We start from the raw sequence: 27,708 nt of genomic DNA on the forward strand, positions 1-27,708 counted from the left end.
CGATTCCGGCCTTAGAGGCTGTTACAAAAGCGAGTGTTCCTAATTCGAAAGCTTTACACCCGCGGTGGATACAATGGGCTACGTCTTTGACAGCCACTGATGTAGATTACGTGTTTGACCCTAAGCTGCAGACTCAAGGATTTCTTCAGTATGAGATAGAATACCCAGTTCCTGCTGGCACATTGCCTATTGACCAATATCAAGTGGTCATGTATACCGATGGCTCTGCGCAACCAGCGGTTGGGACTAAACAACAGTATTCTGCTGCATGTGCAGTGGTGAGCGGCACTATGGAGGGGGAAGTCTTCTGCCCCTGACATACTTCTACTAAAACCTTGGGAGATTGCACGGCGCAGCTGGCTGAGCTCAAAGCTCTTTTGTTAGCGTTGGAGCATGCAGAGCCGGCGATATTGACCTTGCTGGTCTGTGACTCCTACTACTGTGTGCAATCTTTCAATGAATATCTGCACTATTGGAAAATGAATGGGTTCAGAGATTCTAAAGGCAACACCATTAAACATAAATTGTTGTGGGGTAAGGTTGCGGGTCTGAAAGAAACGCTTCCTAAAGTCCATGTTGTACATACACTTGGACACCAGCGCGTTGGAATACACGTTGCTGGGAATACTTTGGCTGATGAGGCTGCAAAGTCGGCAGTGGCTGTCGCCACTGTAGCCACAGTGACTTGTTCGAGTTCAAAACCAGACATAGAGATCTCGGCTGCCATAAAAGCTACAGCTGATGGCACGCCATTTCCTAAAGGATTCCCTTCTAAATATAGTTACTGCTTGAGTGGTGCACTAAATGCTGTTGTTAATATTCCAGGCATTGGTGTACGTGAATTACCAAATAAGATTGAGAGACCTCGATTAATTTCTGCAGCACATGAAGGGGTGGCATCTGCGCATGCTGGTGTGGCTGCCACGATTTCACTTTTACAGGCCCGTTACTGGTGGCCTGGTCTCTATAAGGAGACAAAGCAGTATGTCCTTTGTTGTGACGTCTGTCAACAAATTAAAGCATCGTCGGCTAGACGCACGCAGCAGACGCCTCTTCTGATTTCAAACAGACCATTACAGTGTGTGTACTTGGACCATTGTGGTCCGCTGACACCTGATAGTGCATACAAATACATATTGGTTGCTGTAGATTCGTGCTCCAGATTTGTGTGGGTCTGGCCACAGCGCTCGGCTGACGCTCGGACTGTTATTAAAGATTTGCGTATCTTTGTCGATACATTTGCAGTTGCGGCTTTTCATTCGGACCAGGGCCCTGCTTTTGCCTCTAAGGCGTTCAGGGACACCATGGCTTCGTTGGGGGTCCAGCTCCAATTCTCGTCTCCATTTCATCCTGAGGGAAATTCTGTCGTGGAGCGTTTAAATCGTGATTTAAAGCAATCCTTAACGGCCAGGGTTATAGGTACGGGTCGTAGTTGGCTAGCCCACCTGTATGGAGTACAGAGAGCACTTAATAACTTGCCTAGAAGGTCACTGGGGGGTCGTACTTCATATGAGTGCCTGTTCGGAACACGAATGTATGTTCCTGATCTAGATGGTCCTGGTGTGGAGGCGGCAGATACGCCCTTTGACATAAATGATCGTGTCACTGTTTTGCAGGATTTACAACAATTCCGTGAAGATAACTCGTCTGCAAGTGCTGCCTCCTCAGGAATTAAGGATGAGCCAGTAACACCTACTGGTTGGATACCCAGGATTGGGGATCTAGTGCGTGAAAAGGTTGCAGTAAAGAAAGAATTTGGCCCTTCTTATCGAGCACCAGTCCCGGTGTTAGGGGTGAGCGGAACGAGAACTGTGATTTTACCGCCGCTGCAAGGGGCCAAAGGAAATCGTTTTGTTTCCATTGATAATGTCAAGTTACATGTGGCCGATTCTGCACAGCAGACCAAGAGGGACACCCAGTAGTTCCGGCATCCCTCTCACTACTGGGGAAGAAGTCCAGCTGCAGGTGATTTGCACCGACACTGTTTCCTCTCCGAGCTTGGGGAGGGTGGAAGATGATCTTGCGATTGTTCCACAGTCAACGATTAATATCGATTCTTTTGATCAAGTTGCTGTACGTTCTACTGATGTTTCTGAACATGTGATTTATAGCGTACCTAGGAGAGAACCTCCATCTGCTTCTTTGTTCACTGTTGCACCTTTTGCAAGAACTGCCTCTGGCTGCTTCAACAACGCGGATGCGGCTGTATCCAGCTCTTCGTCTTCGCTGTCTTCAATCCGAGGTCCACGTAAGCTACTGAGTTGGCTTAAGCGTACATACTTTGTTATTCCTTGGAACTATTTGTGGCTTTTTATGGCTGTAATGACTCTTTTTTTATGGTTGGGATTTGTGGTTACTTTTTTTCTAGTAATACATGGTCATTTTCTTACTGATCGATCTGACATTGAGCACGTGGAGACTGTGTTGAGACCACATTTTTCGTCTCATATGGTTCGAAGAGACTTATCCAATGTGAACATTTATGCAATACCAATTCCGGATGGGATTGTGTGGGATAAAGTAATGTTTGAAATATATGGTCCCACTGAATTGATTCAAATACCGTATGTCCTCAAGTTATCAATGGATAATATTGTTATACCATATGGCATTGTTTCAGATGATTGGGATGTGAAGACGGTAGATTATATGCTAAAAGATTTGTAATATTATACTGTCTATGACGATGAAGATGATTACCAATTTAGAGATAATCATGGTGATATGTTTTGCTACAACTATTATGGACACCACTTTATTCACAAAGCGAGTAGCCCTAAGTCCATATTTAATTATGTACAATGGGAACATTGCTCGACTCCTCCACAAGGGAGTTCGAAAACGTATAATGATAAATTTGCATATTTTTCTGGGCATGATCAGCGAAATGCTAAGTCTTACTATTTTAAAGTGGCACCGTATTCTAATACGCAAATTTTGTTGACCGATACTAAATCGCATTGACCCTATCCCCGCCTTAACTAGGGGACGACACACCTCACACATGGATAGATTTGTCCTTCATAGATTACACAGCATGCTATGAACAGTTGTTCCTGCATACCCTGCTGAGCCAAAAGAGTTCCTCCCTCTTACTATGATTATTAATACACCAGATAACACTCATTTAATACCTCGACTTTACCATACCTCTCTACAGTTGCGGCCTATTGGAGCAGAGAAATCTAGACTCGCTTGGGAAAAAGACTTTGGACACCCTATCTTTGCCAAAATATGGTATTCCTGTTGTGCGCAAACTAACCTTATTTCCAATAATCATCGCCACAAACTATTACACCATGCTTACACAACCCCACACACGCTTGCTAAATTAGACCCTTCTCGGTCACATAGTTGCCCTAAACGCTCATCTCAAAAGGCTGCCTTTGTTCACTTAACCTGGAACTGCGTCCCTATCCACGCGTTTTGGGACACCATCTACACCACTACCTCCCTCATGACAGCACAAACGCTTGCCCCAGACCCACTGATGGCCTTGCTTGGATATGTAAAACCCTTACCTTTAGGCACACAACACTTAACAGCTCTTGCACTATTGTTGGCCAAGTGCCAGACTGCCCTACACTGGGGCAGCAGTACACTCTCCACCAAGGCAGCATGGTTGCGACATATGTCCTACTGCAACACCACCAGTGACTCATTGTTGCCACAAACTGTGAGGCCCAAAGATATATGGCAACCCTTAAGGGATTTTCTTTTGGCATTAGATCCCCCAGAACCAGACAATGGAGGGACAGTGACTGCATCCCTGTGAAGTGCAGAACCCATCCAGGCTAATGGCTTGCATGTGTCAACCTTAAATGTTGTATCAACATAATTTTCGAATTACTATGACATGTTTTTTATCCCTCACATTTATGGCTAACCCAATTTTTCTTCTTCTGTGTCCCTTGTATTCCAGCTGTGCTTTAGGTTTTGAGGGAGGCTGTGGGATGTGACTTATTTATTCAGATGTAGCCTCTGTATTTCTTTTTTTTTTTTTTTACTATTACAAAATGCTTAAATAAAGTTTAAAAGACTATGGGCCCAAAGCATCATCACCACCGAAATCTAGGATCTCCTCAACAGCAACACACCCGACTTTCTCTTCCTGACCAAAACATTGTTCAACCCAGACACCACCTAGACATCGTCGCAGCCATCCCGCCCTCCTACAAAATCATTCACCAAGACTGAACTCACAAACCAGGTGGATGACTCACAATCATCTACAAAAACATGGTTGACTCCACCACCTCCACGGACTCGGACAACAACCTTGTGGAACACATCCATTTCAAAATACAAACTGACTACAACATTCGACCCACAGCATACAATATGAACGCTTGCCTACTGTCCCTGGACCTCTGAGTGGAATTCTACAACCACATTGCAGACTTCATCACTCCCCTCTCCATTAGATCACACTAGCTACATCCTCCTCAATTTCCACCTGGAAGACACTAAAGACCCCAACTCCACGGACTCTTCTACAGCCTCAGCAACCTCCGATTACCCAGCTTGTCTTAGGCCCAACCCACACAACAGGCTACATCCTCAACCCTATTTTCTCCTACAACAACAGGATCACCACCACCCAAAGGGGCCCGCTCACACGGTCCGACCGGTACATCATACATTTCAAGATACCCGCTCACCAAGTCACCCCATCAGAAAAACCCAAGCACCATCAAGACACTGGGGCAAAATATCCGAAGACAACTGGACCAAGACCCTACAGGAACGTCTATCCAGCCACATTGTGAACCTCAATGTTGACACTAACTCTTCAATAAATGGTTCAACGACTGTGCCAACTGCATCGCTCCCACCAGAAACAAGACCTCCAAAAACAACAAACAACCCAGCTGGTACACGAATGACCTCATGGAGTCCAAGCCACTGCAAACAACTTTAGAGAAAATGGAGACTCAACAAAAACATCACCACAAGATACACATAAAAAGCCACCCTCAACCACTACCACCAACTCGAGACCACCACCACTACGAGACACAAAGAAAAAGGCCCCATCTCTCAGACTCTAAGCCAGCCCCAACAATGCCAAAGAACTTTTCACCATCGTCAAGGAGTTCTCTAACCCTGCAGCTGTCAACAACATCATCCCATCCCAAACACTCTGCAACGACCTTTCAAACTTCTTCAAACAGAAGATTGCCAAGATCTACAACACATTCGACCCACATTATACGATATGAATGTCCAACAGGACACCTCCCTCATTGCCAAACAACAGCCAAGCAACTGGAAGCCTGTCTCAAATTAAGACACCACGCCCTGATAAATATCATCCATTCAGGAGCCCTCTCAGACCCATGCCCTCACTTCATAAACAACCTGGGAAAAATCATCATCTCCCCCAAACTCACCACTATCATCAACACCTCCATAACCACCGCCACCTTTCCATCTTGCTGGAAAAAGGCAACGCCCTATTGAAGGAACAAACAGCGGACCCCAACACCCTCAGTAGCTACAGACCCATCTTGCTCCTGTCTTTTCCAGCTAAAGTCATAGAGAAAGCCATCAATACCCAACTCACACACCACCTACAACTCCATCAAACTCCTACACAGCTCTCAATCTGGCTTTCGCACTAACCACAGCACAGAAATAGCCCTCGTTGCGACTACCGATTACATCAAAAGCATCCTTGACCAAGGAGAAATGGCTGCACTCATCCTCCTCAACCACTGCACAGCTTTCGATATGTTCTCCGACAACTCGCTCATCAGGAAGTTTTAGTACTTCAGTATCTACAGACTGGCCCTCAAGCGGATTTCATCCTTCCTCACTGACAGAACTCAATGAACTAGACTTCCCCCCCAGCACCTCAGACCCCAAGAAACTCATCTTCAGAGTCCCTCAAGGATCCTCACTCATCCCAACACTCTTCAATGTCTACAGGATGACCTTCGTGGACATCGTCTGCGCCCACGGCATCAACATAGTCTTCTACACCGATGACACACAGCTCACCCTCTCCCTTACTGACTCAACCAGCACTGCCAAAGCAAACTTAGCCAACTGCATGAGCAACATCACTGCTTGGATGAAAAACCCTGCCTCCAGCTTAACACAAACAAAACTGAAGTCCTTCTGCAACAACCACTCCCCCTGGGATGCCTCCTGGTGGCCCTCTGAACTTGCCCCCACACACACACACACACACACACCAGTACATACCATGTCAAGGACCCAAAGATTATCCTGGACACCAACCTTTCCATGAGTAGACAGATCAACACTGTTGCCTAAGCATCCTTTCACATCCTGCGAATGCTATGCAAGATTTTCAAGCGGATCCCACTTAACATCAGATGAACAGTAGCCCAGGCTCTTATCACAAGTAGACTTGACTACAGAAACACCCTCTACTTCGGAATCCTGACCCATGTTCTACGCCGACTTCAAACCACCCAGAATGCTGCCGCCAGATTCATCCTGAACATTTTGCAAAATAACCACATCTCTCTCCAAACCTCAGCAATCTCCATTGGCTTCCAGTACAGGAAAGATATAAGTTGAAGCTACTCACCCATGCCTACAAAGCTCTCCACAACACTGGCCCAGCATACTCCAACCACTGCCTCAACCTCTATCAACCCACCGGACACCTTCGATCTGCATCCCAGGCAAGAGTACCCCTCCCTTTCATCAAGAAGGCCAGAAGATGAGGATGCTCCTTCTCATACCTCACAGCCAAGACCTGAAACGACCTCCTGCAACACCTCAGAAGATCCCCCTCCCTCATGGCCTTTGATAGGAATCTCAAGACATAGCTCTTCGGGTAAATGAGGCATCGCCCCGCCAATGCTTAGCTCTCTGTGTCGTTTCTGTGGGCCCCTAATGTACATTAGCTCTCTGTTTCGTTTCTGTGGGCCCCTCAGATCCCCATGCTTCACTGAAACCTTACTTCTGTGTGCTGATGCTGGGCACTTACCAAACTGAAGTATTACTGGGCACTCAGCTGGGCTATTGCTATATGCGTGAACTCCCAGGGAGATTGATACATCCATCAGTTTCCTGGGCTTTCAGTGGATCCATCAGTGCACTGGGCTGATATGAGACGCATCAACTTCCTGGGCTGCTGAACCCATCAGTTTCTGGCTTGCTGCTGGATACTAAGTTTCCTGGGTGACTGCTGGACCCATAATCTCCCTGGGCTGCTACTGGACAAATCAGCTTCCTGGGCTACCACTGGCTACATAGTCTGCTACTTCTCACAACAGTTTCTAGGCTGCGACTCGAATAGTCAGATCCATGTGCTGCCGATCAACTCATCAGCTACCTGTGTAGCCAATGGACCCATCACCTCCCTGGGCTCCTACTGGACCATCCACCTCCCCAGGTTCCTGCTGGACCCATCACATCACACGGGCTGCCCTAAGACCTATTGGTTTCCTAGGCTGCGACTTGACTACTCAGCTCCCTGGGCTGCGTTGGATCAATTAGCTCTCTGGGGGTTTAGCTAATTGGGTGGTAGCTGGACACATTCACTCCATCCCTTGTAGCTGGACCTTTCAGAACCCTGGGCTGTAGCTGGAGCTATCATTTCCCTAGGCTGTAAATGAAGCAGTCAGCTGCTTAGGCTACAGCTAGACATTTCAGGGCACGGCTGAACAAGTGAGCTCTGTTGGCTACTGCTGGACTCACCAAATACATGGGCTTCTGCTAGAACTTCAGTTCAAGGCTTCTGCTGGATACTTAGCTGTCTGGACAGGTTGGAATTATCAGTTCTATTAGCTGTCGCAGAACTCATCAGCTCCACGGGGTGCCACTAGATCCATCCCTAGGCTACCATTGGATCCATCTGCTCCCTTGGAAATAACTGTCCCATCATCTCCCAGAGCTGATACTGCGCCCATGATTCCCTAGGGCTGCTGTTAGAGCTAACACTTTGCAGGCTGCTGCCTACTTTGTGGGCAGCTCCCTGGACTACAACTGAACCCTTCAGCTCTCTTAGCTTCTTCAGAACCTTTTTGCTCCCTGGGCTTCGGTTTGACCTTTCATCTCCCTGATGGGATTGCTGTAACCTTCAGATCAATAGGTAGGGAATGGATCTTTTAGCTCTGTAAGCTGCAACTGCGTCCTTCAGTTATCAACTGGAACATTTAGCTCCATCGGTGCCGCTGAACTACAGCTCCAGGAACTGCAGCTGGACCACATAACCCTCGGTGTTGCTGCGGCTGACTCATCAGCTTCCTGGACTACTGCTGACCACAAAAGCCCCGGGGCTACAACTACACCACACGTGACTCTGGACCACATAGCTCTCTGGATCTTTTAGCTCTCTGCTCTGCCACTGAATCTCTTGGCACCCTGGCCTGATTCTGTACACCTTCTCATCTTTGCTGCAGGTTGACGACATCTCAGCACCATGTGTTATTACTGTTACTTCAGCTCTTCCAGGTGTCTTGCCTGGTAGTGGGCCACTCGTTTCCCTGCATTACTTTTGACTTCCAAATTATTTTAGATAGCGCAGAGTCCTCAGATGTGCACGATACTGCTGATCACTTACTTTCCCAGGTTTTAGCCGATGCTCAGGGCACCCTCCACCGCTAAACTGTTCAGCCCTGTACAGCTTCTGCTGCTGACCGTTCAGCTGCTTGCTCGGCTCCCTTTGCTGCTACTGATTTTACGAATCTCACTGCTGCACCTGATCGCCACTAGAATTATGCAGGAATAGATTATCACATTATTCAGCGTGGTTGACTAAATTCGTCTGTAAAGGAAATGCAAATTATCGGGCATGGAAAGGTAACTGGCATATGATGCAACTAAAGGAAAATGTATCTATGCTGTTGCGACCCCTAAAGACTCGTTTGCTTTTGCAAGACACACAGTTCTCTGGTGGAATGCATGGATCAGGTTAGGATTCGGCCTCGTTCAGCAAAAAAAAGCATGGCCGTTAGTAGGTATCACTGATTTCCATAGCTGTAAGCACTTTATTTTACGTGTTTACTTTTAACTCTTGCCTTTTTGCACCAAAGATTCTAATTGCTGCCTGCCCTCTAGTAGATGTGCCCCTCACCACTTTACATTGCTTGCATAGCATCTAACCAACTACAAGCTGGGGATCACAACCCTGAACCAAGTCGCCTACCACAACCTGCCGACCATAGGCCCCTCATTGTTTATCACCCTGCTTTTTAAGAATCGTTAGTTTGTATCACTGAGTGCAATAGTTGCTAGCATTTTATTATATGTGTTCACTAGGAACTATACATCTTTTAATGACTTTAACCAATAACTTACTTTACGGAACGACATTTCTAATCCAAATTGCACACGTGTAATGATTTAAGTAATCGTACAATAAAGTCAATGTCATTGGATGTGCAGTACTCCGATGCTCAAGGCCACTCATCTCTTTGGCTTGATAATAAATCCATCCCGATGCTTCGGGTGGTGCCTCCCCTCGCAATAATGCTAACTTGTCAGCTACAGAGTTCTTCCATCAGCGCTTAGAAACAGAAGGGCGACGAGAAGCGCCCCATACAAAACAACTTTCTTTACACCTAAGCTATGTGTCCTGCAACTGTTTCACTAACGGTCGATGATGATTCCTCAGCATCATATGCCACTGCAGCAGATGATTTGTGTTCTGTGCTGTTGCTCTACTCAACCATCGCCCTCTGCTGCCGGTTCTATGTTCTGATTTTAACCACCATCTGTATTTGCCATCTTAGCACAACTGTGCGGCTTTTCAATCGCTCCCTGTGTATCTGCCCCTACGAAGACATCAGCTGCTTGTGCTGCTTCTGCCTCCCAAACGGTCATGTAGCTCCTGCTGACCCCTCATTTATTTTCCCCTGGTCAGGCACTCACCTTCTTGCTCAGGTAGATGAACATTTTGTGCTTTGGTCTGGTTCTTTTCTGGAGTATCCAGCACTGTAGCGTTGCTTATAGACCCTGTTCCCATGTAACTGTCATGGCGCTCTTAACCACGCCCATCTCAGTGCGTCCCTGTAACCAGGTTACTGAGATCGCCGGAAGTGAGGTACCTTATCGCACAACGTACCGGATGTTTGGGAGATCGCAGTGTTTTTCTGATGCGCACGCGTTCTTAAGCTGTAGGTATCTAAAACAGAAAAACTGCAAGAATGTCACGTTGCTGCATGGTTTGGCTGCTGTTTTATTCAACAGTTAGCCGCCCCTGACTACCAATCTACGAAGTTTTTGAATATTATATTAAATAACGTGAAGGAATGCATCTCTATGCATTTCGTAGTCTACTGGGTGAAAAATAAAGAGGGACTTCTTTTAAATTGTATCGTAATATTTAACCCAGTGTGTGGCTCACTGAAGCTGCACTGTGTGGGATATGTGGTTGGAATGATGTTGTCCCAATTACCTTCCATCAATCTTCCTTAGTTAACCTTAGCCCTGCTTGTTTGCATCACAGTTATGTTAAGTGAATCACCTGTGCTTGGAACTGTTGAAACAGACACCTCGGCTATATTTTAGTCACAACAGACTAAATAGCAGATTTCCTACTATAGGTCGATGAATCGAACCGAATCCGCTATAAGAAAAAGAGTCATAGGCAGAACATTAAATAATATTAAGCAATACACTATACATCATAAACACACCACGATCAATGCAACCATTGATAACCACACCAGTTTATTAAGAAGTTCAACTATTTATTTCCCTATATTAACAATGCTAAAGTCACAGAATATTATTCTCAAACTCAATTGGTACATGTAAAGAAAGGCTGATTGGGTCACAGAATGAACCCAAGCTTAAACAGAGCAGTAAGAATTAGAAATTTCCTAGCTATCGTGAAGGAAAGTTTCAATTCTATTAAGGACACGGAGGCGAGGAGTATGCACAATCTTTCTTCACTTTTTATTAATAGCAGGTTCAAAGTTCAACAAAGAAAACTACTATGCCCATGAGACCCATTCCCATGGCAACCAATGTCCAATCACACTGCTATCTGACTGCATGTATAAATATCCCCAGGCAGTGACGATCTTCCTCGTCTTCACTGCATACTGAGACTGAGCCGTCGTTAGGTAGTCGCAGGATTCACTCCTAAGAACAAATGTGAACAATAGATAAGCAATGCTATCCGAAAGAATAGTCAATAAATCAAACAAAGCGGAATTCATAGTCCTCCTAACAACATAGCAAACAATGCTTACAGTATCGAAACATACGTAGAAACACATATCGTGTCCCAATCAAAGTTTCAGGTAAAAGAAACTGAATATACCACCTCTCAAATCGATGCATTCATTCCGGGTGGGCGCCATGGCCACCGTGGCGGTTGGGCTATTCCTCGCCTCCGTGTCCTTAATAGAATTGAAACTTTCCTTCACGATAGCTAGGAAATTTCTCATTCTATGTCAGGACCGGAGGCGAGGATTATGCATGTTCAAAGCTTACTTACTACTAATGAAGGGGCTTCATGGATTGGTTTAAAGTAGAACTTTTTAAAAGTCGACTCAGATGACCAGTCATCCGCATTCATAATATCCTCCAGTCTACCACCTAATTGGATTGCTTTAGAAGCCACGGCACCTCGGGTGGAGTGAGCCCCAAACAGCTGGATATTAATGCCCGATTCCGATAGAATCCACTTGACCCACCGGGCAATGGAAGGGGAGGAAACCGCTCTGAAAGGTTTCTTGATCGAAATGAGCAGTTGCCTCTCCCCCGGCGGCCGGAGTTCCGCCGTCACCTCTTCGTATCTCTTTAAACATCTGAGCAGTGGCGGCCGGCAGCTTTGGGAGGGGGGCGGGCGGGGTACACACACAAACACACACACACACACACACAGGCTCATTCTTTCACACACAGACACGCACGCACGCACTCACATCCATTAACAACACTCATAACACTCAAACATGCACGTGCGCACCAAACATTCAATGTAAAACATAACACACATACATACATACATACACACACACACACACACACACACACACACACTTACCTTTAGCCTCCAGGTCCCAGGAGGGCTGGGACTGCTGCCTTCCCTCACTGGCCTCGTCACAGAGTGGGACGGGGTCAGTGAGACTGCTGACCCCACCCCACTCTGTGACAAAGTGTCACTGATTGACACTCGCCTGGGCACTTCAGGGCTTAAACCTGAAGCGCCCAGGGAGAGTGTCAATGGGTGATGCTTTCCTCGTTACCCAGGGGAGGGCCTCGAGGCACCTTTGCTGGGCCGAGGAGGTCACACCCATAGGGGTCGTGATCTCCTCAGCCCAGCAAAGTTCAGCTCAGGCAGCCAGGAGTCTGCACAAATCGTGCATGTCTGCTCCTGGCTGCCTGACCTTTGTTCAGCCTGACAGACACTCTTCATGGGGTGGGGGGGCGTGGCCCCTCCGCCCTAAAGGACGGGCCGCCACTGCATCTGACCATGCAAAGCTTGGGTGTATGCTCAAAAGCAGGGTAGGTTACTGACCTGGTACTTCACTTTGTACGTCGAGAAATCGTGAAAGTGACTCTCTCCGGAGAAAAAACTCTAGCAGAGACATCCAGAGCCCGGACATTGGAAACTCGTTTGCACGAAATGAGGCAAAGCAAGATTGCCAGTTTGGCTGATAACTGTTTACGTGAAAGGTACTGATTATCCGGTCATGAGATCAAGAAGCGTAAAACCTGGTAAATATCCCACAGGGAGGCATATCTGGGTTCCGGTGGTTTAGCCATGCGAATGCCCTTCAGGAGTTTGCACACCCATGGGTGTTCCCCGACAGGGCAACCATTAATTGGGGGGTGCCCTGCCGAAATCGCGGATCGAAAGGAGTTAACTGAGCAATAAGATTGGCCAGAAGCCGCTAGGCCGGCTAGAAAATTCAAGATATCGGTAATCTGGGCCCCCAAGGGATCGAAGTGCCTTGCCATACACCAACGAGCCCAGCAGTTCCAGGCTGATCTGTACCTCTTACAAGTACTAGGGGCCCACGCCTGTCGGATGAAGCCCTCAGCCTCCTGTGAAAGTCTGTGGTCTGCCCAGCGATCCCGTAAATCCTCCAGGCCACCAGAGAGAGATGGCCCTGGAGGGCTAACGGGTGGAATTGACCCTCTGGATTTGACAGTATGTTCGGACGAACTGGAAGAAGAATAGGAAGGTCGCACAAGAGCTCCAGAAGCGCTGGGAACCATACCTGAGACCGCCAGAGCGGTGTGATTAGAATCACTGTTGCCCCCTGACGACGAATCTGAGCCGTTACTCTCGGGATCAGAAGGAAGGGGGGAAACGCGTAATTCTGATCCCGACCCCAGTCTTGAAGGGAAGCATCGACGGCCATCGCGCCGGGATCCGGGCTCCAGCTGAAGTAGCGGGGAAGATGAATGTTCCACCTGGACGCAAAGAGATCCACCACACAAGGACCCCAACGTTCCAAAAGAGCCAGGAACACTGCTCTGTCCAGGCGCCAATCACTGTGATCCTCCAGATGCCTGGAGTTCCAGTCCGCCAGGGCATTCTGGGATCCCGGAAGATATTCCGCTGTGACCGAGATTTGACGTTGTAGGCAAAAGTGTCAGAAGTCCTTTGCCAACTCCGCTAGGGCCTTCGAGCGGGTCCCCCCCAGGCGGTTGATATACTGTACCGCCGACACATTGTCCATCCTTAGAAGGGCACAGCAAGAGACCTTGTCCCGCGTCAGAGATCTGATCGCGAACAAACCCGCAAGGAGTTCCAGGCAGTTGATGTGGAGATTGAGTTCCTGCTGGGTCCAGCGGCCCCCGAAGGAGATGTCTCCACAACGAGCTCCCCAGCCGAACCGACTGGCGTCCGACTCTATGATCAGATCGGGTGCAGCCCCGAAAATCGCCCTGCCGTGTCACGCTTCCATGTGATCCAGCCACCACTGGATCTCCGTCCGCGCCTCTTGGGACAAAGCTATCAGCTCCGAATATGAAAGGCCCTTTTGTAGATGGTGGGCCTTGAGACGTTGAAGGGCCCTGTAATGGAGTGGTCCCGGGAAGATGGCCTGAATCGAGGAAGAGAGGAGTCCCACCACTCTGGCCAACTGCCTCAGGGAGATTCTGTCCTGTCTCAAGACCTTGGACAGTTCCTTCTTGATCTTCTTGATCTTCGGGCCCGGAAGACTGAGGGAGGCTGCCTGGGAATCGATGAGAAACCCCAGAAAGGTCATGGACTGCGAGGGAAACAGTTCCGATTTCTGTGAATTGATCACGAACCCCAGAACTTGCAGAAGCTGAATAGTTATGTTCACGTTGGATATGAGCTGCGAGCGCGACTGGTCCATCAAGAGGATGTCGTCGAGATAAAAAATCAAGCGAATCCCCCGAGCCCGCAGGTAATCCACCACTGGTTTGAGCAGTTTCGTGAAGCACCACAGGGCCGACGACAGGCCGAACGGCAGGGTTGAAAATTCGAATGCCTGTCCCCTCCAAATGAATTGCAGAAACCGACGATGAGGGCGAAAGATGGGGACCGTAAGATAGGCATCCTTGAGGTCTAACCGCACCATCCAATCCCCAAGGAGTAGGAGATCTCTGAGCATGTGAATGCCATCCATTTTGAAGTGGCGATACACCACCCACTCGTTGAAGGACTTGAGATTGATAACGGGTCGGAAACCCTTGTCCTTCTTTTCTACAAGGAACAGATTGCTCACGAAACCCCTGGGGTGGATCGTCGATGGGTGGATAGCTTCCTTCTGAAGAAGCCCTTGAACCTCCGCATCTATCAGTGCTGCGTCCGCATCAGAGAAGACCAAGGGCCGTGGAGGAGAGTCCTGAACTGGAGTCCCCAAAAATTCTATGTGGAATCCCGTGATCGTCTGCAACACCTAGGCGTCTGACGTTATAGTGGCCCACTTGTGGGCAAAAAACCGCAACCTCCCTCCTAGAATGCGAGGGGAAAAAAGGGTAACACTCACCGTTAACGCCTCCGGGGGCATTAGTTCCCCCACGGGCGGTCCTCTTGGACTTCCCTCTACCCCGGTTGGGGAAGAAGGTACCTTGTCGGCCATCGCTCCATCCGTTGTTTCGCGGTGGGTAGGGAGAGGGGCCTTGCTGGAACGCACGGCCGGAAAAGCGGCCCCTGCCTCGTCCGGCCCCGCCGAAAACCTTTCCTGGAAAGATATTCTTGATGGAGCTCTGCGCCTTATCGAACACAGAAAAGGTCGCCACGAACTTGCTCAACTCCTTTAAGAAAGGATCTCCAAACAAGTTCCCCTGGGCCACAGCCCCCGCCTGTGAGTTGGAGAGTTCTCCTAACTTAGGGTCTATTTTAATAAGCAATGATCGTCTCCTCTCTGCAGAGAGAGCGCAATTCGCGTTCCCCAGCAAGCAGACCACCCTTTGGGCCCAGCCCGCCACAATATCTGTGGGCATAGGTGTATTGGACCGTTTAGCCCGTTCGGCGAGTTGGATGATCTGCGTGAGGGGACCCAGGACCTCCAATAACTTATCCTGGCATCCCCTCCAGGAATGATCAATACCCTTCTTCGGGTCCTTGATGTACTTCCCGAAGAAAGTACACATCTTGGGATCCAGGTCAGGGGTAGCTGCCACTCGATCTGGCAGAGTCGGGCGCGGGCACTCTGCCCGTAACCTGGCCCGAACCTCCTTCTCCAGAGGCTGGCGGATTTTGCTGGCCACATAATCCGCCACTTTCTTGTCCGGATGCCACTCCGAAGAGCGGGGGTGATATAGGTCCTCTGGTTGGAACATTTCCGAATCTGAGTCCTCAGCCTCAGGCGGGTCTGATAAACTAGATGACGGGCGCCAAGGACGCCCCGCTTCCTGATCCTCCTCGGAGGAAGAATCCCCGTCCGTGTCCCTCACGACCCGCTTAGGGGACCCCTGATCCGGGTCCGATCTGGTGTGAACCACTTCACAGGTCTCTCCGGGCTCAGACCCCTCCCGGAAGGGTGGCTGCTTTAGCGTGCGCGCACTCTTACGGAAGGCTTCAGTTAGGCTACCGAAGCCTTCCAGGTGCCACGCGACACGCTTGCAACATTTCTTGGGGACTGCCTCTCCCTGTAGGTCAGTCTCCGTCACCCCCATCCCTGTCCCCTTAAACATGTGGTCCGATAGTCTGGCCACACTGTCTTTCAAGGGCCCCAAAGCCCTACTAATGGCCTGCGTCAGCAGGAGGTCCACCTCAGGGGCCAAGGCCCTCTGAGTTGAGCCGTCCCTCGGGGACAGGGCGGGAAAAGCATCATGCTCCTGTGGGGTCTGCATGAGGGACAGAGGGGAGATTGCAGGAAAAAACGCCCTTTTACTTTATTGAGCAGCCCCCCCCGCACTCCTGCGGTAACAGAAATTCACCCTGAAGGCAGGGGCCTTCGCGCGCGAGACACGCGTCCCAAAAGGAGGCCCCAGTCAAAATACACCACCACGCGGTGTCTGCGGGGTTGGTAGGGCTCAAAGTGAGCAGGGACTCACTTTCAGCCCAACGCGTTTATTCCGCAGCGTTCGAGCGCAAACGCGACTCGAAACGCTGAGGAAAAAGGCTCGGGAACACTGGAGCGCGCGAAAGAGTGCCCTCTGGTGGGCCCGACCGGTATAAAATTAGCGATCGCGCTCGGGCTAAAAAAAGCCTACCGCACGTCTAATTGCCAAGCAACTACAGAAAACACTTGCGCGCGCGATCAACAGAGTTTAACAAAAGAGTAAACCAACAGTAAACTGTCAAAAACACTTTCTTAGAAACTCTACAACTCAGAGACAGAGAAGGGGACTTATCTGAATCAGAGAGCAGTGAAGAACGAGGAAGATCGTCACCGCCTGGGGATATTTATACATGCAGTCCGATAGCAGTGTGATTGGACATTGGTTGCCATGGAAATGGGTCTCTTGGGCATTGTAGTTTTCTTTGTTGAACTTTGAACCTGCTATTAATAAAAAGTGAAGAAAGATTGTGCATAATCCTCGCCTCCGGTCCTGACATAGAATAGCTATGGTGAAGGAAAGTTTCAATTCTATTAAGGACACGGAGGCAAGGATTATGCAGTTCTTTCTTCACTCTTTATTAAATAGCAAGTTCAAAGTTCAAACAAAAAAACACATAACAACTACAAGTCCCATGAGTCTGTTTCTATAGCAACCACTGTCCAATGAGACTCCATTCCGATCCAATGTATAAATGCCCTCGACCACCTCATTATCCCTCGACTTCACTGCAAAAGGGAACATTGAATCCTCAAGTGGCCGCTGCCTCAGATCCTATGCAGAAACATGAATGATTAATCCGGGCATAACCATGATCAGTCACTAAACTATACCTGAAAGAACCTGTTAGAACTAGATAACGCTCTAGGCATCTCAGACCATAAATTAGCGAGAAAAAGAAATGTAAAGCGATTCCAGATATTGTCATTCACAACAATAATCAATCATGAAAAACATATGCATATACATATATATATATATATTATATACACTACCTAAGTACAAGCTCCAAAGACCTCCGGGTGGGAAGAACACATATCCCGTGTAGGGTGGGATAATCCTCTCCTCCGTGTCCTTAATAGAATTGAAACTTTCCTTCACGATAGCTAGGAAATTTCGCATTCTATGTCAGGACCGGAGACGAGGATTATGCAAGTTCAAAGCTTACTCACCACCAAGGAGGCTGCCTCGTGTATCAGTTTAAAATATAATTTTTTAAAAGTAGACTCAGAAGACCAATCTGCCGCATTCATGATGTCCTCCAACCTACCACCCACTTGGATGGCCTTGGAGGCCATGGCACCTCGAGCAGAGTGTGCCCGAACACCTGTACATTGATGCCTGCTTCCGCCAAGATCCATCTCATCCACGTGGCTATTGAAGGGGAGGAGACCGCCTTAAAGGGTTTCTTCAGGGAAATTAACAGCTGACACTCCCCCGGAGGACGAAGTTCAGCTGTCACCTCCTCGTAAGTTTTTAAGCATCCCACTACGCAAAGTTTATCGGCGAGAGGAAACGCAGGGTCCGATACTGACCTGATATAGCATTTGGTTCTCCGAGAAACTGTGAAAGTTACTCCTTCAGGAGAAAACACTCTATCCGAAACATCTAGGGCTCTGACATCCGACCCCCTTTTGCACAAAACGAGACAATAACATAGCCAGCTTAGCTGACTGTTCTTTCCTAGAAAGATATTGATTGTCCTGCCACAAGGATAACAGACGAAGAACTAGGTTGGCATCCCATAACTCCAAATAGCTAGGCTCCAGAGGTATGGAAAGTCTGATACCCTTAAGAAGTTTACACACCCAAGAGTGCTCCCCACTGGGTGCTTATCGAGATGGGGTGACCCGCCGAGATGGCCGACCTAAAGGAATTTACCGTACAATAAGACAAACCAGCTCCTGCTAGTTCCACCAGAAAATTTAGGATATCCGTAATTTGGGCCCCCATGGGATCGGTATGCCTGTTCACACACCAGCGAGCCCATCTAATCCATGCAGACCTGTACCGCTTACCGGTCCCTGGAGCCCAGCTCTTAGCTTCTTGTGAAAGTCGGCAGTCCTGCCAGCAAGTCCTGAAATCTTCCATGCCACCAGCCATAGATGGCCTTGAAGGGCCAGGGGATGGAAGTGTCCCGCCGGATCCCGAATAATTGAGGGAAAATCCGGAAGCCAGATTGGAAAGTCGCACGAAAGCTCCAGAAGGGACGGAAACCACGCCTGGGATCTCCACAGAGGGGTTATTAAAACCACCATCGCTTCCTGACGACGTACCTAGGCTGATACTCTCGGGATCAGAAGGAAGGGGGGGAAACGCATACCCCTGGTGTGGTCCCCAGTTCTGCAGAAACGCATCCACTGCCGCTTCCCCTGTATCCGGGCGCCAGCTGATGTACAGAGGTAGATGGGTGTTCCACCTGGGCACAAAGAGGTCCACTGAACAAGGACCCACCGTTCCATGATCGCCTGAAAAATCACCTGATCCAGCTGCCAATCGCTGGAGTCCGACAGGAACCTGGAATTCCAGTCCGCTAGAGTGTTCTGGGAACCCGGGAGATACTCCGTTGTGACAGAGAACTGATGTTGGAGGCAAAAGTGCCAAAAATCTTTCGCCAGCTCCGCCAGGTCCTTTGACCAAGTGCCCCCTAGGGGTTTGATATATATTCCACGGCTGACACGTTGTCCATCTGTAGAACAACACAGGAGATTCTGTCCTGAGTCAGGGACAAGATCGCAAACGAGCCTGCGAGGAGTTTCAGACAACTGATGTGCATGCTGAGCTACTGAGGGGTCCAACATCCCCCGAATGAGATGTCCCCGCATCAAGCTCCCCATCCGTGATGACTGGCGTCCGATTCTATGATCAGGTCTGGAGAAGCCCCAAAAATGGCCCTGCCATTCCATGCCTCCATGTGGTCTAGCCACCACTTCAACTCCATTCTCACCTCCGGGGTGAGAGAGACCAGTTCGGAATATGTCAAACCGCGCCAAAGGTGATAGGCTTTGAGGCGCTGGAGAGCCCTGTATTGAAGAAGGCCTGGAAAAATAGCCTGAATCGATGAGGATAGCAGACCCACCACTCTGGCAAGCTGCCGTAGTGAGATCCTGTCGCGCCTCAAGTCCTTCCTTAACTTTTTCTTGATCTTGGAGATGTTTGGAGTCGGGAGACTGAGAGAAGCCAATTGGGAATCTATGAGGAATCCCAGAAAAATCATCGACTGCGAAGACAGAAGCTCCGATTTCTGTCGGTTGATCACAAACCCCAAGTCCTGTAGGAGTGCAATAGTTGTGTTTGCATTGGATATAAGTTGGGACCTGGATTGATCCATCAGAAGGAGATCGTCCAGGTAAATGATGAGGCGGATCCCCCGAGAATGGAGGAATTCCACCACTGGCTTGAGAAGTTTGGTAAAGCACCAAGGAGCCGACGACAGTCCGAATGAGAGAGAGGTGAACTCGAACACCTGACCTTTCCACATAAACTATAGGAACCTGCTATGAGGAGGGAAAATTGGAACTGTGAGATACGTGTCCTTGAGGTCCAGACGGACCATCCAGTCTCCCCGTAACAGGATATCCTGGAGCATGTAAATACCCTCCATTTTGAAATGTCTGTAGATCCCCCATTCGTTAAATAATCGGAGATTGATCACCTGTTGAAACCCCTTGTCCTTCTTCTCCCCCAGGAAAAGATTACTCACAAAACCTCTGGGATGGAGAGAAGAGTTGCATATGGCTCCTTTGCGAAGGAGCTCTTGAACCTCTGAATCTATTAGGACAGAATCCGTTGTTGAAAAAACTAAGGGAGTGGGAAGCTTCTCCTGGATCGGAGTTCCCCAAAACTGGATGTGAAAACTAGACACTGTCTGCAACACCCAAGCATCGGAGGTTATGAGCTCCCAATTGCATCTGAAAAAACGCAACCTCCATCCAAGTTTTTGAGGGGAAGAAGGGATAATCCTTACCTGAAGGCCCTCCTGGGGCATTGTCTGCTCCCTGGGAGATCCTGTTCGTTCTGCCCTTCCCCTTGCCTCTATTGGGGAAGAAGGTTCCTTGGCGACCGTCTCGCCATCTGTTGTTGCTATAGGAACCGGGGCCTTGCTGATACTCGCAGCCGGATGAGCGACCCCTGCCTTGTCCGGCCCCTCCAAAAACCTTTCTCAGGAATATCTTCTTAATAGAAGACTGCGCCTTGTCCAGTGACGAGAAGGTGGCAACCAATTTGCCTAACTCCTTAACAAAAGGATCACCGACTGCCCCTGCCTCCGAGGAAGACAATTCCCCCAATTTGGGGTCTATCTTAATGAGCAAGGACGGGCACCTCTCGGCTGAAACGGCACAATTGGCATTGCCCAGGAGACAGACAGCCCTCTGGGCCCACCCATCTACGACATCCGTTGGTAGGGGCATATTCGACTGCTTGGCACGTTCCGCCAGTTGGATGATCTGTGTCAGTGGTCCCAACACGTCAAGGAGTTTGTCCTGGCACGCCCTCCAGGGCAGATCAATACCCTTCTTGGGGTCTTTAATGTACTTCGCGAAGAAGGTACACATTTTGGGGTCAATGTCTGGCATAGCTGCTACCTTGTCAGGCAAGGTAGGACGCGGACATTCGGCCTTCAAGCGAGTCCGTACTTTCTTGTCTAGAGGTTGCTGAATTTTGCTCGCTACATAATCGGCCACTTTCTGTTACCGGCTGCAACTCTGACGAACGATGGTGGTAGACCCCCTCAGGCTCGATCATATCAGAGTCCGAGTCCCCCAGACCCTGTGGATTCGGTAAAGAGGCCCCAGGACGCCAGGGGCAGCCTGATTCCTCGTCCTCCATAGAGGAGGAGTCCCCATCTGAGTCTTCTGTGATGCCTTTAGGTGGCCCCCCGTCGAGGCCCAATTGGTGGGGAAGCGTTTCACCCATTACACCGGGTAGCAAACCCCCCCAGAAGGCTATGTGCTTATGCGCATGTGCACTCTTACTGGAGACATCGGCGAGAAGCTCAACGTCTTCAAGGTGCCCGCATCGCGCTTGAGCGATTTCCTGGGTGCTGTCTTACCCTCAACACCCGTCGCCCCAAACATGCCCGGCCCTTTAGACACTTGCTCCGCAAGCTGCGCCACGCTTTTCTAGAGCTTGGGCGACAGCCTGCGAAAGCAACGCATCCACCCCAGGAGGTAGGACACAGTGGGAAGAGCCCTCACCAGGGGATATGAGGGGAAAAGAATCGTGGTCCTGTGAAGACTGCATCACACAACCCAGGGGACAAGCAGACAGAAGGTACACCCAAATGAATAAAGAGGATAGCCCCCCCCCACCCTTCTGTCACCAAAAACAGCCAAATGAGGAAGCAAGGCCTGAAGAAAAAACGCGCCCGCAGGGTCACATTCAAATATGGCGTGAGAGCGCTCTTCCCGCTCTGGGTTCTATACTGACCGCAAACGCGGTGTAAGTGGGGGGTTGGAGGGGTAAGGGGAGCCTAAGCTCCAAACAAGACCCTTGGCGCGAAGAAAAAAACAAGCGCAGAGCGCAAAGCGACTTGAGCGATAGGAAACGCGCAATTGCAGAGATGCACACCCTCTCGTGGGCCCGACGCGTCACCGTGTGCCAAAAGTGCACTCGGGCTAAAACCCTACCACGCTATGACAACGTGACTTAGCAACGCTCGTTGCTGGAACAATCTAAGCACAGAAGAAAGAACGTGCACAAGCTTAGCGAATAAGCAAAACACAGCAAGAATAAATGGCAAAAGTACTCAGAGGCAGTAAGGGCACTTATCTGTCACTGTGAGCAGTGAAGAAGGAGGGAGAATGACGTGGTCGAGGGCATTTATACATTGGACCGGAACAGAGCCTCATTGGACAGTGGTTGCTATAGAAACAGACTCATGGGACTTGTAGTTGTTATGTGTTTTTTTGTTTGAACTTTGAACTTGCTATTTAATAAAGAATGAAGAAAGAACTGTATAATCCTCACCTCCGGTCCTGACATAGAATTATTAATTCAATAGAAAATACATAAAACCATAGCAATAGAATCTGAGCAAGAGAAATTGAATACATTTAACCACCTAACGAAAAGAGTCAATGACCATTCATGAGTATGAGGGTAACACCTCACTAACCACTAATTAGCTTTAACATGTTGGACTTCATGTAAAAGATTTAGTAACACAAATTTAGAAAACATCTAGCTATGGCGCTAAAAGAAATAGCAGGAGTATTAAATCATTAGCAACTGGTACCTGAAAAACAAAAACAAACGCAATATACAGACCTATATAATTACCCATCCTTAAGGTAGTCAGCTATCAGATCATGACTTCATCAGGGGAACAGCAACATCAGCATCAGAACAGGAACAAGGTAGGGGATGGTTTAGAATTTGGACTATTAGATTACCAAACCATCAGAGCATTTAGTTCAGTATTGAACAGACATAGTAAACTCAGAAAAATAATAAAACAGCAGTATGTCAGTAGACTAACTGGCAAAGCGTGAAGTGTCAAAGTGGCAGATCACACCAAGAGCTCAAAAGTAAAGTCTCTGGAACCCAGGAAAGTAAGAAGAACGAATCTCCCAAGAATAATCTGAACCAAACTAATGGCAACTGAACATTAAATTAAACTCACAAAATTTTTGATTGGGTACAAACATAGTAGTGGTGCGTAGGCTCTCATTATTCTAAAGAGACTGCTGGATTTCAAGTGGCAGAATCGCCTGCGGTGTGGGAGACTGAGTTTGTCCCACTACAGGTGACACCTGTCGCTCCAATCCGGGTTCTATTAGCAGTGCCTCATCTCTACCCAAGGGCATGGATGATGGGGCAGCCGAGCGCATGACATAACTGGTTTCTCAGGGAAGCCGTGGTCACTCAGGTTTCATCCGTTTTTCTCAGTTACATTAGTCTCACATACAGAATGACAGAGGCAGTATAGGTTTCAATAATGCTTTTAATGAAGCAATTGCATCTTAGATAGCAAAGCTTGGGCTGCAATAACCAAGACGGTACAGCATGACAAGATTAAAATTGTGACAAGGAGAGTAAAGCATAGAAATAATGCTACCATATTGTCACTACAGTCAATAGACTAATACCTACCTAGGATATAATAGAGCACAGTGTATTAAGCTCCAATTCTGCCCTTCAGGTTCCCCTGGGAAGACATCATCCCCCATACCTGAGCAAAGGTCTGAAGTCTGCATTAGCAGCTTTAGCAAAGCTTTCGGCAATCAGCATACATTTTTGTTTCTCTGGCTGGAGTCTCCCTCTAATGTGTAAGGGACAGGGAAGTGTTTTTATAATAAAACAGTTGATGTTCTGAAAAAATGTCCCTACGTAAGGATGTGTGTTTTTCTACAAATGTCGGAGATTAAATTTATACCACGTTCAAAGGGAACCTATCTTGCTGCAGCCTTGGAAGAAGCACAGAGAGAGCAAGAATGTCTTGTTTGAGAACAGAGTGCTGGCCTAGGCAAAAACAGTTAGATAAAAGGGAATAAGACAAGACCATAAAAGTGGCTACTGTAACAATAATAAAGTGAAGCTGAATAAAATATATCTAGGTTAAAGTGCACAGCGGCAGGCCTTGTATGTTAAAATAATTTGCATGGAGCTATAACTAAAATGGCTACACAACACCCTCCCCATGTCGGTTGAAAGTGGTTCAAAGCCTAAATGTACATAAAAGCTACTAAAACTCAACCTAAGATATATATATTAAAAATGTCAATAATGACAAGTTAAAGGGACACATGATCGCATAAAAAGACAATTTAAAACTGTTAACGTGCAGCATAAAAAGTCCGAATTTCAAGAGTCAGAGTTATTTTTAGAATTTTCAATTGATTCCGGGACAATGGAGGATAGGAAATCTTCCATTTTGGCAGGTGTTGAAGTTGGAAAGGCATCGCCAAGAAAGACCAAGGAGCAGTCGTGTTCCATAGCCTGAGCCTCAGTCAAGGTGGCATTATGTGGTGTACCCAATGATGAGTTAAGAGCCACATCCTCCAGGAAAGGCAACTTGTGAGTCGCTTCCCATAGCAAACGCACCCTCAATGCGCATGTCTGGTAATGAGCCCTCAGAGAGAGCATCAGCAGATCACCGTCCAATGAAAGCAAGCGTTGCGTAAAAAGACAAACTTTCAGTGCATGTTCGAACGAGCACCAGAGGCACCGAAACACAGGCTGCACACAATGCAAAACCGGTCTGAATGACAGCGACCAGTCACACTCCAATTGCTCCAGGAGTGTTGCTCCAAAATAATGCATCATGCGTTCATGACACAGCTGCGCTGATGGGAGCGCTTTCATTCCTCCTTGTTGTGCAGGACAGCCATTGCGCATAAAAAATAGCAACAACAAAATGCCAACTATTATTGCCAAAGTTATTGGAAATCCCCACAAAATACTGGAGAATATTGAGTGGATGGCTGATGGTATTAAACTGAATATGGAGGAGAAGGTGTGAATGAAACCAGGAACAACAGCCTTAAAGAAATTTGCGATTCCAGTAGTACTGGATGCATTAAATATCCGTACCACGAGTTCACCAAAGTGTCTCGGAAAGTTAGTACTTAAAAGGGACTGTATCTCTGCTGACGACCTTGCCTCCTGAAGTGCATAGGTCTCGCATGGAGATGTGAGCACCACCTGTTTTTGGAACAATAAAGCCTTGACTCTGCTCAACTTGTCAAAATTCCCATTAGAAGTAGCAATATGAAGCCAAATGTCCGCTACCTCTTTTATTTTAGTGGGAGGAAAAAATATGTTCCCGAAGCATTTAACAATCTTAGAGACTGAAACAACATAAACTATTCCTGCTCGCATCCCACAACAGTCTTCACCATTGAGGAGTACATAGCTGCCGTTTGAAAGCACCTGGAACATAGATCTAATCAAGGGAACTGGAACTCCCTTCAGATAACAAGCCAAGTTTGCTGCAGACGCGTTACACGCCCGTGCAAGGACAGCTGTTTACAAACCATTGAATGGCTGACAGAAATCTCGCATTCAATACTGCTAAGAAAGACTTCTTTCATGCCACTAAGACATTTGTACGAGAAGGGAAGCTCCCACACCTCATGGATGTAACTATCTCCCATGCTTTCATATCTGCCTACCAGAATGTGTTTTAAACAGGAGGTTAATTGGAGTGTGGAAATAGGCAGATTAATGACCCCGTGTATTAACCACTCAGCAGATGGTATTTCAGCCACAGTAAAAGGCAACTTTTCTAATTTCTCGATGTTTAGCATGACATAAGCCCCTTCTTTCTTAGCCATTAGTTGTTGTTGTCGCATTAAGTTAAAAGAAAAAAATATTTCCCTTGCGCTGACATGCTGCCAGGGAATGCGACCCGCCTTCAGTGTTTCAGCTTCTTGTTGTGAAAGCTTCCAAATTTCATTATATACTTCATATAAGAAACATTTTCTGGGACCTAACAGGAAGTCCTGTAAGTCAGTATTATTAGACAGGAGACTGAGGTGTTCGCTAACCACATCTAGTGAGGAAGTCTTTAACCAGCGCTGGCATAGATTTCCTACACTGTCTGTAGTTACAGTACCCACATATTCGGAAGTTATGTAGCGAGGGTCCGGCCTACTAGTTCTAAAACCCTCTGAGGAGTTTACAAAACGTTTGTGACACCCATTGGTATCTATTGGCCACAATAACCACCCGCCAGGACGTGTCAGTGAAACATTAAATGTGCCATTCTAGACCCGTTCATCAAACTAATCTTCAGCTGCATTAATATATTTTTGCCATTTATAAAATTTTGCAGGGGCAAGTATACTGGGCGTGTTCAATTCCCTAATCTTTGCTAAGCTTAAACAACTCATTTGTTGTAGAGTTTCATTTAAAAATATCATTTGAACAGGTATCAGCCATGCTCTAAATAAAGCTTCCTTCCCCTGTATTTGCCAGTGTCTAGTTCCCCACACACTTTTTAAGTCAATCGACTTCAGCCAATATTCATAGCCTTCTATAGTCAACTGGGAAACAAAGGAATCCGAATGTATACATTTCGTGTTTTTCAATAGTATGCGTATGTTTCTTGTAGGCAGCAATTTAAAATAATACTACTCAGCATTTTTACCATCGTGCCCAGAAAAATATGTAAACTTTTTAGAATACATTTTGGAACTCCCTTGTGGTGGAATCGGACAATATTCCCATTGTGTATAATTAAAAACAGTCTTTGGTGTACTTGCTCTGTGGATGAAATAGTGTTCATAATAATTATAGCAAAACATATCACCATAATTCTCTTTAGCTTGATAAACATTTTCGTTTTCAAATACAGTATAATACTGCAATTCAGTCAAAGAATCAACTGTTTTCACATCCCAATCATCAGAAACAACCCCGGGTATTATTATATGATTCATTGAAAGTTTAAACACATATGGTATTTGAATGAACTCCGTAGGGCCATATATATCAAATGTTACTTTATTCCAAACAGTCTCATCAGGAATTGGTATAGCGGAAATGTTCAGAAAAGACAAGTCTCTGTGAACCTTGTGAGAAGAAAAATGTGGTTTTAGGACCTCATCCACCAGTTCAACTGTTGATTTTTAAGGAAGAAAATGACCATGTATTAACAAAAAGAATGTTATGACAACCCCAATCCAAAGTAGGAAAGCTAGTACAGTCAAGGAAAACCACAGATAGTTCCATGGAAGAATAAAATAAGTTGCTTTAAGCCAGTTTATCAGCTTATGTGTTTTTGACAGTTCAGGTGTCGAAGAGGCGAATGAGTCCGAAACGTCATCGTTGATGTGGGCAAAATATCCAGAAGCAGTTCGTGCAAAAACTGGAGCCGTGTAAGTTGGTGGAGTCGGTGTTTCCCACGGTGGCACAGAATAAATAGCACCAGCTGTCTGTGTCGAAGTTGTGTCAAATCGATCAGTTATTTCCATATTATTTGATGTCAGTGGAACCAATACAAGATAATTTTCCACCCTCCCCAAGCTCGGAGAGATGTCAGTGTTGCTGCTTTCAACTTGTAGAGGAACTTCTTGACCAGTAGTGAGAGGGATTCGGGAGCTACTGTCTGTTCCTTTTGGTCGGCTGTGCCAGATCATCCACATGGTGTAATTTGACTTTGTCGATGGAGACAAAACGATTTTCTTTGGCACCTGCCAATGGCGGTAGAATAACAGTTCTGGTACCGTGTATTCCCAAGACTGGGACTGGTGCACAATAAGAAGGACCAAATTCCTTTTTCACAGCAACGTTTTCACGTACTAGATACCCCTCTCTAGGAATCCAGCCAGTAGG

General features: G+C 47.5%; 1 protein-coding gene across 1 annotated transcript in view; it reads right to left on the reverse strand.

Annotated features, from left to right (window-relative positions):
• WDR35 (WD repeat domain 35) overlaps nucleotides 1-9,990 on the reverse strand; it is a 267,899-nt gene extending 257,909 nt beyond the window's left edge. Inside the window, exon 1 of the mRNA XM_069235987.1 lies at nucleotides 9,856-9,990. Within this exon, the coding sequence (XP_069092088.1) occupies nucleotides 9,856-9,879 (24 nt within the window). The 5' untranslated portion in view covers nucleotides 9,880-9,990. The remainder of the gene's footprint in view (nucleotides 1-9,855) is intronic.
• Nucleotides 9,991-27,708: the final 17,718 nt, after the last annotated feature.

The sequence above is a fragment of the Pleurodeles waltl genome, chromosome 5 (assembly GCF_031143425.1).
Source record: "Pleurodeles waltl isolate 20211129_DDA chromosome 5, aPleWal1.hap1.20221129, whole genome shotgun sequence".
In the NCBI taxonomy this organism is placed as follows: domain Eukaryota; kingdom Metazoa; phylum Chordata; class Amphibia; order Caudata; family Salamandridae; genus Pleurodeles; species Pleurodeles waltl.